Source organism: Buteo buteo, chromosome 21 (assembly GCF_964188355.1).
Source record: "Buteo buteo chromosome 21, bButBut1.hap1.1, whole genome shotgun sequence".
Taxonomy (NCBI): Eukaryota; Metazoa; Chordata; class Aves; order Accipitriformes; family Accipitridae; genus Buteo; species Buteo buteo.
This window is the reverse complement of record NC_134191.1, coordinates 7,002,659-7,017,050: the sequence shown is the minus strand read 5'-3', so window position 1 is coordinate 7,017,050 and position 14,392 is coordinate 7,002,659. Positions and strand designations below refer to the sequence as shown.

The 14,392-nt window shown below is 42.2% G+C and overlaps 2 protein-coding genes across 5 annotated transcripts in view; one reads left to right on the top strand and one right to left on the bottom strand.

Annotated features, from left to right (window-relative positions):
• The window catches only part of SUCLG2 (succinate-CoA ligase GDP-forming subunit beta), a 134,456-nt gene extending 121,447 nt beyond the window's left edge, over positions 1-13,009 (bottom strand). Inside the window, exon 1 of the mRNA XM_075052562.1 lies at positions 12,797-13,009. Coding sequence (XP_074908663.1) covers positions 12,797-12,880 — 84 coding nt within the window. The 5' untranslated portion in view covers positions 12,881-13,009. The remainder of the gene's footprint in view (positions 1-12,796) is intronic.
• TAFA1 (TAFA chemokine like family member 1) overlaps positions 12,946-14,392 on the top strand; it is a 349,166-nt gene continuing 347,719 nt past the window's right edge. For all 4 annotated transcript variants that reach the window (XM_075052567.1, XM_075052563.1, XM_075052566.1 and 1 more), the window contains exon 1: positions 12,946-13,051. The gene's annotated coding sequence lies outside the window, so the exon portion shown is untranslated. The remainder of the gene's footprint in view (positions 13,052-14,392) is intronic.

Genomic DNA, 14,392 nt, shown 5'->3' with positions numbered 1-14,392 from the left:
AAACAATGCCCTCCCCACTTCAGAAAAATTTGCAAAACATTTTTTTCTTGCATTCTTTAAACAAACTTCAGCAGAATAAAACAGTATTAAAAATACTTATTGTACATCCACATGTGCCCAAGAAGCAAGCGTGCCTACAGAAGCTTTATAATTCTGGAATCAATTTTCAGAGCCTTTGCTTGGGTAAAGGAAACAAGAATATGAATTCACAGATTCAATTTCTGCTTTTGTCAATGTGCTAGCCATCAGTAGCTCTGCTTTGCATTAGTAATTAATTTTAGTCAAATTATGTTCATTTTGCTTATTTAAAACTTCAAAGCTTTAGGAAAAGCATACTTTCCTGACCTAAAAAGTAAGGGCTTTGAAGTATCTGATGAAAATAAACTCACTACCATACACAACTGCATAATGAGTTGCAGAAAATACTGTAATACATTCCCTGCCTTTGCAAATGAAAGAAGATTGTTGGTGATATGCACCACATATTCAAAAAGTGAAATGAGCTCTTCTCCACATAAATCAGAAGTATTCTTTTATTTTAAATATCTTGAGGGGAAATTTAATATTTTTGTTCTCATCTTACAAAGTGTTTAACTTCCTAATTTTTTACAAGATTAAAATTATACTTTTATGCAACTATGAAGAAATGCTTTAAATATTAAATATAACCAGGAAAAATTAATTCTAAAACTATTTTACCACCAACCACGAAATACAAAGAGTATGCTTTTCAGAGTATCCTCACTATCAATTCTTTGTACACTTCATCCTAATTAAGTGTTAGGAGTCGCTGATATTTTAAGAAAAACACCAATAAAATGCCAATTTAGACAGTTTGAGCTCCATTTCTCATCACAGAGAGGCAAATATGAAGCATAATCACAGTTTTTTGTTCCAGCTCTTTAATACTTGAAGTCAAATCATGATAATTTCCCTGCTACCTAATTATGTCATCACAGAAGATTATGACTTTGAGCACTAAGCAGCATAGCACTCCCAAGCAATAAAGATGCAAATGCCCACAGCAGCAGAATAAAGAAATATAGAAAAGTATCTACAGAAACAGTTCTACTGCATGCCTAAGTCATAGCTGGTTTACCAAACTAGTGCAGAATGGACTGTTACAGTTTCTATCCTGGAAGCACCAAAAAAATGACTGGTACACAGTTTTTGTTTAAGTCTGACTGCTTCACACCTTTTATTGTTAATAAATCTTGTTTTTAACTAGACCGTTTGACTTAGAATGACATGAAGCAAACTCAAATGAACAAACATACAAGAGGAAGAGAGCCTTCTGGCTGCTTGCTCAGAGTTGGGAAGAAACCAGAAACTGCCACAAAATAATTGATTAATGTATGCCTTTAATAGGAAGCCAAAAGTTATGAACATTTTTCCTTCCTTTGCAGGTCATATCTTTATTAATATTTCTCCATTATTCACACTGGAAATTCACCCTGCTGCCATTCTCAAATCTCAAAGCAAGCCTAGGACACTACAAGCAGCAGCATCTCTTCATCATCACAGACTCTGACCTTAAAGTGGATTTCTACATTTCTAATACCACTGATCAAACATTCCAGTCAAATAAAAGTCAATTTCAAGTCATCCCTAAAACAAAGCAATCTCTGATTTCTTGCTTCCTGAAAACACAGGCATGTTCACTGCCTGTGCTTGGCCATTTGGAATGACTGAGACTTGCAGACACATGGAAGCTGGGCGTACAGTAAAAGCTAATCAGCGAGCGAAGGGAGTAGGGGAGAGCAATCCTTCATCAGAAGCATGTTCGTTGAGTAGCTCTTTAAAAACACTGCCTACCTGCCAGTTGATAACATTAATCAGGCAGTAAGTGACAGAGGTCACCAGCAAAGCCAATGCCAACCCAAAATGGCTACTCATAAGAGACAGCAAAGTAATGAACAAAGTGTTCAGCCGCTGGCAGAAATGCAATCTGTAACCAGCCAGAAACCCCCAGCCAACCTCCTGCATGAGGTGGGAAGTGCCAGCCCAAGTGCTCCTCCTGGCCCTGGGCTCCTCTGTGACAAACGCCAAGCAAGACATCCAATCTCCACCTCAAATCTCCCACTGCTATAGGAATGGTCTAAAAAAATACCCTAGACAACTGTCTATGAAGGATGGCTTTTCAGAATATCTGTTACTAGACCTTCAAAGGAATAACACCTATTACTGAAGTCAGGGACTTAAAAACATGTATCTTGCTTTTTAATCATAAAATCTAATTTTATTTCACTCCTAACAGATGCTACCAGTGTGGTGTGGGATGAGACATCACCGCACCAGTGGAAGAAAATACTGAAAAATGACCAGACATTACAATCTATAATCTGTACCATGCTGCAAGAGTGCGGAGAACTCGAAACTCCTCACTTCCCCGTCGGACAGACTGACACCTCTGCCATGTTTTTGTCACCTTGGATAGACTATCAGGCAGCTAGAAGATTTTGAAAATGGACTGACCAAAATAACCCTTCCATTAGCACTACATAGAGAAGTACTAACTGAGCAGACATGGAAAAAATCCCAAACAGGCAGGTTATACACTAGGGTTTTTCTACCCTTGGTTGGTGCCTGACATAAAAAGATCTATGCAGCTCCAGAATCCAAACGTATAATAGTCATAACATATATCACGAGTAAACTAAATGTAGCTTAAAAAAAACCCAACAAAACAAACAGTAGGAGTATGCATAGTTCTGAATGACACTGATAAACTTATTAAAACATACGGCCTGACTATATGGAGGGAGAGAGAGGAAAAGGGGTTTAATCCAATGCAACAGAATTTCCAAGCCCAAAGGATGATGGCATTACTTCACTGATTAAGAAAATTGGGAATATTCCCAGCCTCGTTCCTAGTGCCTTATTACAGCCCATGCTGTATCCATCAAAATAAACAACATCCACTGCTCTTTTCTCAACTATGAAGCAGTCCTCTCACCAGAGAAGGCTATCAGGTTGGGCAAGTATTTCCCCTTCATAAATCCAGGCTGCCCCAATCTTCACATCCCGAAGCAGTTCTTCCTTGTTTGTACACGTGAGGTCTAGTAGCGTCTCCCATTGTCGGCTTCTCAGTCATCTGCATTAGGAAGTTGTTATCAATGCTCTCCAGAAACCTCCTGGATTACTTGATTACTTGTGCTCTGTTGCACTGTCACTCCAGCAGATACTGGAGTGAATGAAGTCACCCATGAGGACCAGGGCCTGCTAACATGAGGCTTCAGTTGTCTGAAGTTGTCTGAAGCTTCATATGATTCTTGCTGATCAAGCTGTCTGTAGCAGATATGTACAATAACATCGTCAATAATGTTGGTCTGCCCGCTAATCCTGACCAGCCGGGTCATCAACCCTCCCTAGATGGAGCTCCATACATTCCAGCTGCTCGCTCACATAACATTTCACATCCTGCTTAAAGCAAGCTCTAAATATCCGTTCCTCTATTCCTGAAATTTATGGCATTACTTTAGACTATTTTAATCTGAGCCATTTAACTGAAAAACAAATCCAGACTGAAACTCTGCATGAAAGAATTCAATTAAATAGATTCACTGTTTCCAATGTGTTTGGAGTGGCAGAGTTGAAGAAGCTAGAAAATTTAAGAGAAAATAAATTTCCCATGCCATCTTCAGACCTCAAGCAAGTAATATGTTGACAATAAAAAGTATTTGGTTGCTTTTAATAGCCCTTTAATCTATAATTATCATAAGTACCTATATCTTTTACCTATACTTATCATTGTTATCTATAATTTGCACATAGAACTTTTCCCATAACTGGAATTTCCCAGACATTTTCATACCAATATTATGTATGAGCAACCTTTTTTTTTTCCCCCACAAGGCAGTAACTGCCTTCCTCACTGCCACTAAGTTAACAGATGTCAAATTAAACTGTTCTTTTGTCCACGGATCCCTCAGAGGAAGATCTCAAAAGAATGATGAAGTGTTCCACCAGTAATCTGTATCTGGTTTTTAATTTGCAGCTTCGTATTTTTTTAGTCAAAAGTCCTGGACAAGCAGACAAACCTACCAAACATGATCAAAAATCTCCTTTAATTCTTCATTCCTTACAATTCCTATAAAACTTTTGCATCTCACAAAGAATTTAAGTGGACAAGAGTTAGACTCCACAGGTAAAGTAAGAGTGATTCTCCTCCTGACACAAATTGAGGCTGTTGCTCATTGCTTATATTCCTCAGAGTCTGTCTAGTCCTGTAATACCTTGCTGGTTTTCATCTTTCCCAGTTATTGTTCCCATGAGCTTTCTTATTGCTCCAGAAGTATTCTAAACACACACTGTACGAATGGGTGTTTAAAGTTGCTGCTACTGATGCTCTCAAAATATCTACCCATTTTCAGACAAATAGAACTCTGCCATTTACAGTTTAACTGTTAAAAAAAAAAAATAAATATCCCTTTTGTTCCAAACTGAATTACTGCCCACTGAATCCTCAAAGTCAGTATTTTACCTGTTCCACCTTCCTTAAGACAAATTGCCAAACTTATTAACGTAAAATGCCTAGGCACTTTATATAATGAGTCACATCTTCACTCTACACTTTACGCACTGCAAATTTGCAACATTTATAACGCTTTTGCACAAACTAATTTAGCTGCTAAGAACGTTCACATAACCTTTGGTCCTTCACCTGTAAACAACACAAATCTATACCTTTTTATTATGAAAAGCAGAAAACTAAAATCCAAATCATTAATTATACAAAGATACAAATGATAGAGGCAAATTTAAACTACTTTGCTCCCTAGGGCCAATCAATAAAGCGCTATGCAGCAAACCAAAATGCTGTTCAAAACACCCCTTAGGGCTGGAGCATATGCACTGAGGAGCTGCTTTCCATCTCTCTAACTGGCTGCAGGCAGCATAGTCTGAGGAAAGGAACCTTTCCCTCAAAGCCTTGTTGCTCTGAGCAGGTCTCAATTCCGGCAGAAGATGCAACCTTTGTGCTGTTCTTTTAATATGTCTGATGCAGGCTGATTTTTTTTTTCATAAATTTAATCTTGTGGTAAAATAATAATGAAAACCAACACATCATGCGGAAAGATTATGAGAGAAAAGAGGGATGCTAAGTCATCAAGTGTTTACAATGCCTTAAAATCTGTAATGTTGAGGCTTCAAAATAAAGGTTTAGAACTAAGTGAAAGCAGAGGAGCTCTCAGGCTGTCTCCTTCCCTGGAAGGATGCCTGGTATCAATGGGGACCAGAGTGATGGTCAGTTGGCCAAGTCACAGGACACCCCCACCAGCTGCCTCCAGCTTTCCAGATGCTTCCCATTGCCTAAGCCATAGAAATCACCCAGAAAAAGAGGCACGGCTCCGACCCAGTGACCACACACCGTGTCCCTAGACACACACCCTGCACATACAGCCAGTAACAAAGCCCTGGGCCACCAAGGCATGCTCTTTGCTAAATGATGGTAAATGCTGTCAGGCAGCTAATGGCTCCAATTTCAGTTCAAAGATGGAAGTCAGAAATCAAGCAATACAACAGCTTCTCTGAATGTTACTAGCAAGAGGTAAAATACAAGAACAAGGGGAAACACATAGAGAGGGGTGTATGTCCATGCACACAGGAGTACCATTATCTTGTGCTATGCTGACCCTGTGGAACTACAGGTCAGTCTCACCTCTGTGCCCAGCAAGATCATGGAGCAGATCCTCCTGGAAAGTATGTTAGGACACACAGAAAATAAGGAGGTGATTGGTGACAGCCAACAAGGTTTCACTAAGGGCAAATCATGCCTGATAAACCTGGTGGCCTTCTACAATGGGGTTACAGCAGCATTGGTGGATAAGGGAAGAGCAACTGACACCATCTACCTGGACTCGTGCAAAGCATCTGACACTGTTTGACAGATGGACCACTCAGTGGATAAGGAATTGGCTGGATGGTCACACTCACAAAGAGTTGTGGTCAACAGTTCGATGTCCAAGTGGAGAGCAGTGACCAGTGGCACTCCTCAAGGGTCAGTACTGGGACTGGTGCTGTTTAACATCTTTGTCAATGACACGGACAGCAGGATTGAGTGCACCCTCAGCAAGTTTGCCAATGACACCAAGCTGTGTGGTGCAGTCAACAGGCTGGAGGGAAGGGATACCATCCAGAGGGACCTTGACAGGCTGGAGAGGTAGGCCTGTGCAAACCTCATGGAGTTCAACAAGGCCAAGTGCAAGGTCCTGCACATGGGTTGGGGCAATCCCAAGCATAAATACAGGCTGTGCAGAGAATGGATTGAGAGCAGCCCTGAGAAGGACTTGGTGTTGACTGACAAGAAGCACAACATGACCCAGCAATGTGCACTTGCAGCCCAGAAAGCCAACAGTATCCTGGGCTGCATCAAAAGAAGTGTGACAGCAGGTCGAGGAAGGTGAGTCTCCCCCTCTACTCCACTCTCGTGAGATCCCACCTGGAGTACTGCGTTCAGCTCTGGGGTCCCCAACATAGGGAGGACATGGACCTGTTGAAACGAGTCCAGGGGAGGGCCACAAAGATGATCAGAGGGCTGGAGCACCTCTCCTGTGAAGACAGGCTGAGAGAGTTGGGGTTGTTCAGCCTGGAGAAGAGAAGGCTCCCAGGAGACCTTATAGCAGCCTTCTAGTACCTAAAGGGGGCCTACAGGAAAGCTGGTGAGGGACTTTTTACAAGGGCATGTAGTGATAGGACAAGGGGTTTTGGCTTTAAGCTGAAAGACAGTAGATTTAGATTAGATACAAGGAAGAAATTCTTCCCTGTGAGGGTGGTGAGGCACTGGAACAGGTTTCCCAGAGAAGCTGTGGCTGCCCCATCCCTGGAAGTGTTCAAGGTCAGGTTGGATGGGGCTCTGAGCAACCTGCTCTAGTGGAAGGTGTCCCTGCCCACGGCAGGGGGGGTGGAACTAGATGGTCTTTAAGGTCCCTTCCAACCCAAACCATTCTATGACTCTATACTGCACAAACAGGATGGACTGAAATTGATCTGTCACCAAGTACTACCAATGTGCAAGGTAAATAAACACAAATGAATAGTAATCTATGACTCACAAAATATTTCAAAAGTGCTTTTCTTAAATGAAACAGTCTTTGAGTGAAATAGCCCAATCCACCTTCATGCCCAATGGGGATAGGGCCTGGAGCTTTATGATTTTGGATTCTAAGCTTATACACTATCAGATTGTCACAGAAATAAAACAAAATGTAATTCAATTTTGGCACACAGACTCTTGTAGTTTAGGAAACCTGTAAGTAAGCAGAAAGAGACCAGACAGAGACCAGGAAGAAAAAAGCTCCTGGGTAAATCTGCTCAACAAACCAGCACCTTTTAAACAAACAAACAAAACAAAAAAGTGAAACTCAAGAACATTTATTTACTGAATATATTTTGTGCTATCAGTATAAAATTTTAACTGAAGATTTTAAAAAGTGTTCCAACAAATAAGTGTAAATACTTGCTATTTTTCAATTCCTTCACAGTCAACATTTAGTCACTAATTATACAAGAACATCACCATCAGCATAATGTCACAAACAACAACAACAAAAAAACCACTGCAAAAAAAACCACCAATCTTGGGTTCTTATTTTCTTATTTCCATTACCATATTAAAGGAGGGCTTCAGCTTCACTTCAGAATCTGTTTTAAGTATGATTCATGCTACAGAGACTTCCACAGCATCTATTCAACTGCACAGCATACTTCCACTATTAAGGAATTTTTCAGAATAGTCAATCTTAACTTCTCTTAAGTTTCATGCCTACTCCTGCTGTGTTATCTAGTTAAAATAAGATCAATAGCCAGCTATTAATTATGGATCAATGTTTAATTACCAGTTCCAAAGTTACTGTCATAATCAGTTGCACAGATAACACGATTTCTATGTCCTGTGTTTTATTAAAATGCTATGGAGCAGGGAAGAGATGAGTATAGAGCTAACTGATTCACAGATGGCTAGAAATTGGCTTTCTCAGCAGAAAGTATTAAAGAAGAAAATATTCTGAAGAAAATCCTCAGGGTATATGCTCAAAGTCGCAGATTATAGTCTCAAACATACACAGGAAGATTGGACTGGCTGAGGCAATAATGAGCTGAACTACTCACTACAGGTGTGGTCAACAGCAACAACAAAAAAATATCAGTCAGGGTTAAGTCATCCTGGAACTATACCTGTGAGTGAGGCCCCAAAGCGGGGAGGGGGAGAATCATATCTCTAAGCACTAAATTAATACATTTCCAATTTTTTCTGAAAATGAACCTTCCAAACAAGAGAGGGAAAAATATAGTGGAGAAATTATCTACTAAGAAAACACCAAACCCTAAGTGTTTCTAAACCCTCATCTCACTTTTCTGTATTCCCAAAAGAATCTCAACATCTTCACACATTCTTCATAGCACCCTTGTTGGCAGTCATCAGCCAGAAAGACTAAATGAAAGTTTTTAAAAAAAAAAAAAAAAAATTTTTAAAATTGCCACATGCACTGACAATATTCCAGAGAAAAATGGGAGGAAACAATCACCCAGACACCTGTAAAAAAACCCCACAGTTTGTCTATTGATACTTTACCTACTGCCTCAGGAGGCAGATCAATGAAAAAACACTTGATTTTACAGCAAAAACTTTAATGAATCCTAAATATACCCAAGCAAGGTAAGAAGTTTCTTTGGATAAACTGATTGGGAGTTCAGATGGAAGGTCAGGAAGAAGGGTTTACTTCTCCACAGCCAGGTTTAAGACTGCACGTGTCCCAGCTAATTCTCAACCTAATGGCATGTTCATGAAGGCTGTCTCCTTATCTAACCAGCCCTATCCCCTGATTATACCTACATGAGGTACAAAGGTAAATAAATGCAGCAAAGTGCAGCTTTTCTACTTCAAGATAAAGCTGTGAATACCTGTGCCAGAGCCAGATTGCTCCCAAGGCAGAAGTTCCACCAATATAAAACTAACTTAAAAAATAATAAAAAAAAAAATTAAAATCACAGTCTAAGTTTATATTTATGTTTTCATTTCCTTCTTTCATCTCGAAAAAGGATTCAATAACCATGTGTTTAATGGAACTGCCAGGGAAGAGTGGGACAAACATCTGCTCCACTTTGGCATTTCAGTTTTGTGTAGAGTTTGAAGAGGGCTTTCCAGTCATTTGGTTTAGGTACCTATAGAAAAAAAATGCTTGTGAAAGTCTGTAGGCTCACGTATTTCCTGCCTCTAAATGTAAAACCTTAAAAATTATAGCAAAACTGTCAACCAGGAAAAGTCAAACAGGGCAACAACCCAAACCTTCAAGAATCTTTCAAGAACTTAACACAAAGCCAAGAAAAAAAGTAAGAATTTGGCATAGAAGTAATGAATTGAAAGTTATTTTCAGTAATGTTCTCTTGCATGGAAGATCATTAAACTCACAGCTGATAGCTTCTTAACAAAAACAGAACTTTCTCTGTTCAGCATTAATGAGGCTTTATAGGTATTCAAGTCTACAAATTGAGGGCATCTGCAGTGAGCAACCTTGTACAGTTCCCTATTTTTAATATACATAGCATTCAGTAGACTTTATAACAGGAATAATGTTTAATTCCATCTCCCCCCCCCCTTTTTTTTTGTATTTTCAACATGCATGAAATTTGGAAACGTTACGGCAGGACTGAGGACCGTTTTGAAGGCTAGGATAGGGTTGCATAATGCACCAGCCAATCTGCTCACTGTATTAGAAAACTGGAGAGTTACCTTAAGCATTTTTTTTTATGATTCTGATTTAATTGTTCCTCATTTATATTCATCGCTGAAATCCACTGCATCTGAAGCTATTTTGAAAACACAGCATTCTCCCAAAGGGCCCAATCCAACTCCCATTCAAATAAACAGCCTTCAATGGAGCCTATTTGTTGCTAGCCAACAAGATTGAATTCTGCTGCAGAGTGGTCCCTGGAGCGTTTGTCACAGCTCTTTACAAATATTGCTCCAGTAAGAGCAGGTCTAAAACGCTTGTCCACATGCACCGCAGACAACTGAAATCTATCTTTTATCTTCTTGAAACACTTGGTCAGATTTAAACTCCAAAAGCACAAAGTACTGAATCTATCAAGAATATAAAAAGTAAAAAAAGTAAAAAATGTTTAACAGTTATAAACAGTAAAGAGCTAAAGGGAAAGCAGAAAGATGATTAAAATATTTTCATGTGATAGGGTCAAGTACCATTTATTCTACCTCTAAAATGAAGTTACACAGAAAAACATTTGTGTGTAGATTATAATGACAGTATACAACCAAACTTCTCAAAAAGCTTGTTTCAACACAGCCAGGAACATCAACAGTTTTGAAATACTAAGAAATTTAGGAACAGATACAAAGCATACAAACACCACTCCAATAGTAAGTCTTGAAGGTTATAAGGAAAGACTCACCAAGTATCTGTTCACATAGGGTTACCAAAACAACAAATTTTTAAGACTGATATTTCTTGATTATACCCTTACCATATGGAAGACCTTTATCTGTGAAAAGAACAATGTGATAGGCTTTGAGAAGAGGACAGGTTTAGCTAGTTTATGGTAAATATATAAATAAATGCAACAGTGTAACTTCTGCTCTGAGCTAAGTAGTGAATGATACAAATAAGAAAAACTTGATCAATGGAGGGACTCTCACTCTCAGATGCTTTATCCTACTTTGCAGTACAGAAATCCAGACTCTGATTGATGAACTTATTTGTAGTTTAAAGTCTGAAACAGTGAAAGATTAGGAGATTACTTAGATGGGAATTATATAATGTAACATTGCAAAAATTAAGACCTTTTTACAGGAAAGTATTTTACTTTGAAATTAAGAACCTGATTTGTTGTTATACAGTATTGATGTGGTTCTTGAAAATAGTCTACTTGGGAAGCACAGATCTTGGGAGATGCTCTCAATATCTGTCAGAGTTCAGAAACAAAATAAAATGTGATTTATAATACAAGTTCAATATCTCCATAAGTAACACACAAAAAAAAAAAAGATAATTTTTTTTTAAAAGTTGGCCACCTTAATATCCCAAGATATCCAGTGATTTCAGTGGGGTAATTTACAGGAACACTCCAGGCTTTGAGAGATGGCAGAATAGAGAATGAACTCCTAATTTCCACCTCTACCTCAAATACCCACTGGAGCACCACATAAAGACAGGGCTTGAAACCGAGCTCAACCAAAGCACTTTCTACACTTCACTCTGAGATGACTCTGTCCAGACAGTGCTCCATACTCAAGCCCTACAAAAGTCCTCGGTATCAGAGACCTACAACAGTAGGGATGCACACAAAACCGGGGAGGTTACCTCCGAGTTCCTTGTTTTATGTGACATAAGTCATGATGGCAGGAACACATCTTCAACCATGTAACACATAGGCACCAAACACTGTTGGGACTGACAGGATTGCTCATCAACACAAATAGATATAAGTATGTATGTATACAGACAACTATATATGTATATACACTCAGGTGTCTGTATATATACACACACATACACACTCTCTCCCTGTCTGTGTTTATATATATATATATGACATGGACATACACTAAATGGATTCATCAGTTGCACTGAATTGCCAAATACCATGCCTACCATTAAAAAAGGAAAGTAGGGCACAAAGGATTTCAAACTGAGCTAGCTAACTTCCTCCAGGTTAAAAGATAAACCATGTGAAAGTAGATGTACAATGCAAGTTACACTCAGTGCCAACACCGTGCTTTATCTGACAGTCGTCCCATGCAGCCGCACACCGGCAGCCACGAGCACCCCCAGCAGCAGCACCTGCAGAGCAGAACCGGCCAGAAACACACTTTGTTCGCCCTGGAGGCTTTTGCTTCTGAGAAAATACTTATGCTCAGAAGCGTGGACCAAAGTAGATACCCATGCAGCTGCTGAACTGATAAAATGACAAAATAGACTGGTTGCCAAAGGCACCAGAGCTGTCTAAAATGTACATATCTTGTTTTACCTTAGCACGTCTGCTGTCAAGGCGAATAAAGAACTCCTGATACACCTGAAGAGAGCCCCTGAACGCGAGCCCGTCGAGGAGGCCCCTTTACTCTTTCCCATCGCAGTTCTGAGATTCAGGACCACTGGGAAGTCAGAGCTGTGACCAGCCTTTCCAGGTGAGCACAACTGGGCGTCCTCACTCCAGCCGGACCTTAGCCACCAACGCAAAGCCAAAGCCCACCCGAAACGTGTTTAGATAAACGGTGTTACTTCACGCGCAGCGTCACCTACTTCTGCTGCTGAAATAACGAAAAGCACTTTTAGTTTTAGGGGCAGGGAGGCTTTCAGAGCTGGCGCTTCAGGTCACGCTTTGGTCGGCTCAGCCCTGACCCGGCGGAGGGGCTGACCTGGGCCGCAGCGCCGCTACCAGACCTTTGCCCCGACCCCGACGGAGCGAGGGCCGCTTGTTCTGTTTAGTTCCACCGCGAAAACCACAGCAGGGCTTCGGGCTTAACGCATCCTTCAGGCGACCAAACCTGAGCAGCGGCAGCCCGAGCTCCGCCAAGGCAGAAAGCAAAAACATCTCCCTCCAGCTGCCAGCAACCGGCGCCTACAGGGGGAGGCTGCAAGCGGGAGGGGGGTCCCCGCCTGCCGCGGGGTGAAAGGCGGCTTCAGGGGGGGTGCAAAGCGGCGGCTGAGGGGACGGGGAGCAAGGGCGGCTTCCGAGGAGAGGCTCCCCAGAGCGCCAGGTGCGCGGCCCGCCGCCCTCCCTCGGCGCCTGGGCCGACGAGAGGAGCCGGCGCGGGATGCGGCGGCCCGGGACCGGGCTCACTCACCGGGAAGCTGCCCCGTAAGCGGGCGGATCTCAGGGCCAGGTCCCGCAGCACAACCCCCGCCTGCCCAGCCAGGGGAGCCGCCATCTTAGCCGCGCCGCGTCCCCTCCCGGCGGCCGCTGTCTCCGCCCTGCCCCGCTCCCCGGGCGGAAGCTCGGCGCGGTCCCGCGGCGCCCACCCCGGCGGAGGGGAGGAGAGGGGACGGCCGTACCGGCCGGGGCGGCCCTCGCCGCGGGGCTGCCGGCCTCGGGGCAAGCTGTGAGGGGCTGAGAGGGGTGGGGTGCCGTGTGGGGGCGCGGGGAGGACATCTCAGGGCAGGCCGTGAGGGGCTGACAGGGGTGGGGGTGCCGTGAGGGGGCGCGGGGAGGACATCTTGGGGCAGGCTGGGGGGGAAAGGCGCGTTAGGGGGGTAACCCCGCCGAGCGCGGCTGCGTGTGGGACCGGGAGGGCCGGTGTGGGTGATTAGAGCAAGGAGGGGCTTTGTGGGGAAGGCGGGGGCTGGGAACGGTGGGAGCAAGCGTGTGCGGAGGGGCTGGGTAGTGTGAGGTGACAGCCTGGGACTGCAGGTCGTTGCGTGCTGGAGGTATTCCCCTGACTGGTTTGCCGCCTTTTTTTTTTTTCCATGACTAAAAGCAGCTGTTTGTTTGTTTTTCTAATAGGAAATATTAAGTTAATCTAAGCGAATAAGCCCTAATAAGGCCTGCTGGGATCCAGCTGACTCCTCATAGGCACTTTAATCTGAACTCCACAAAACGCCTCTGTTCGTTCTTCATCCACAGATAAAACCTGTTAGTTAACACCCAAACCGAGACACTGAATTCAGGCCCAGCTGGGGGACAGTGCCTAAAACCAGAGCCCTGATAGCTCATGACTTATCACATGGGTATAAAATCTAGCATATGAGCTCCCAGTCTGAGCAGTGGTTTCATGAAAGTGAGTCCCAGAAGCCAGATTTGTGAAAATAACTCATTCCACCCATCAGGAATGACTTAGGGGCTGGTGTGGACACAGGTGTAGCATGTCTACAATCTGAAGCAAGCTCAAAAGTCAAATGGCCTGGTCTTTGCAGATACAATCTGTACGTGAGCCCACTGAGTGTTTCTGTTTCTGATTAATGCACACTGTGGATAATCCACCTATGAGTAATGGAGAGTTGACTTTAAATGGTTCACACAAATTACCAATTAACAATGATGGTTTGAAAAAAAAAAAAAAGCAGCAGATGAGATAGCCTTGCAATTTTACAACAGTTCATATTAAATTCACCTATATTGAAGCATGCAGACTTTAGCAGCATATGCAGGCATTAGTTATGCTGCACATTATTTATTCAGTGGTTTATGATGAAATTGTTGGATAAACAAAACATTCAAATCCCCATCTTCTAGTCCAGGATGTGAGTGGGAACAAAGGAGGATGCTCCTGTCAGTGCTTAGAACTTGCACTCCTAAACGTGTTTTTAAAAAAATCAGGACTGAACAACTCCTTTATTGGAATTTAATCAGCAAATAAATTATACTTCTATTAGAAAAAAATCTGCAATTTCATAAAAACTGAGGTGCTAGAAAAATCTGAAATTGAACAGTTTTGTCTTTGTCA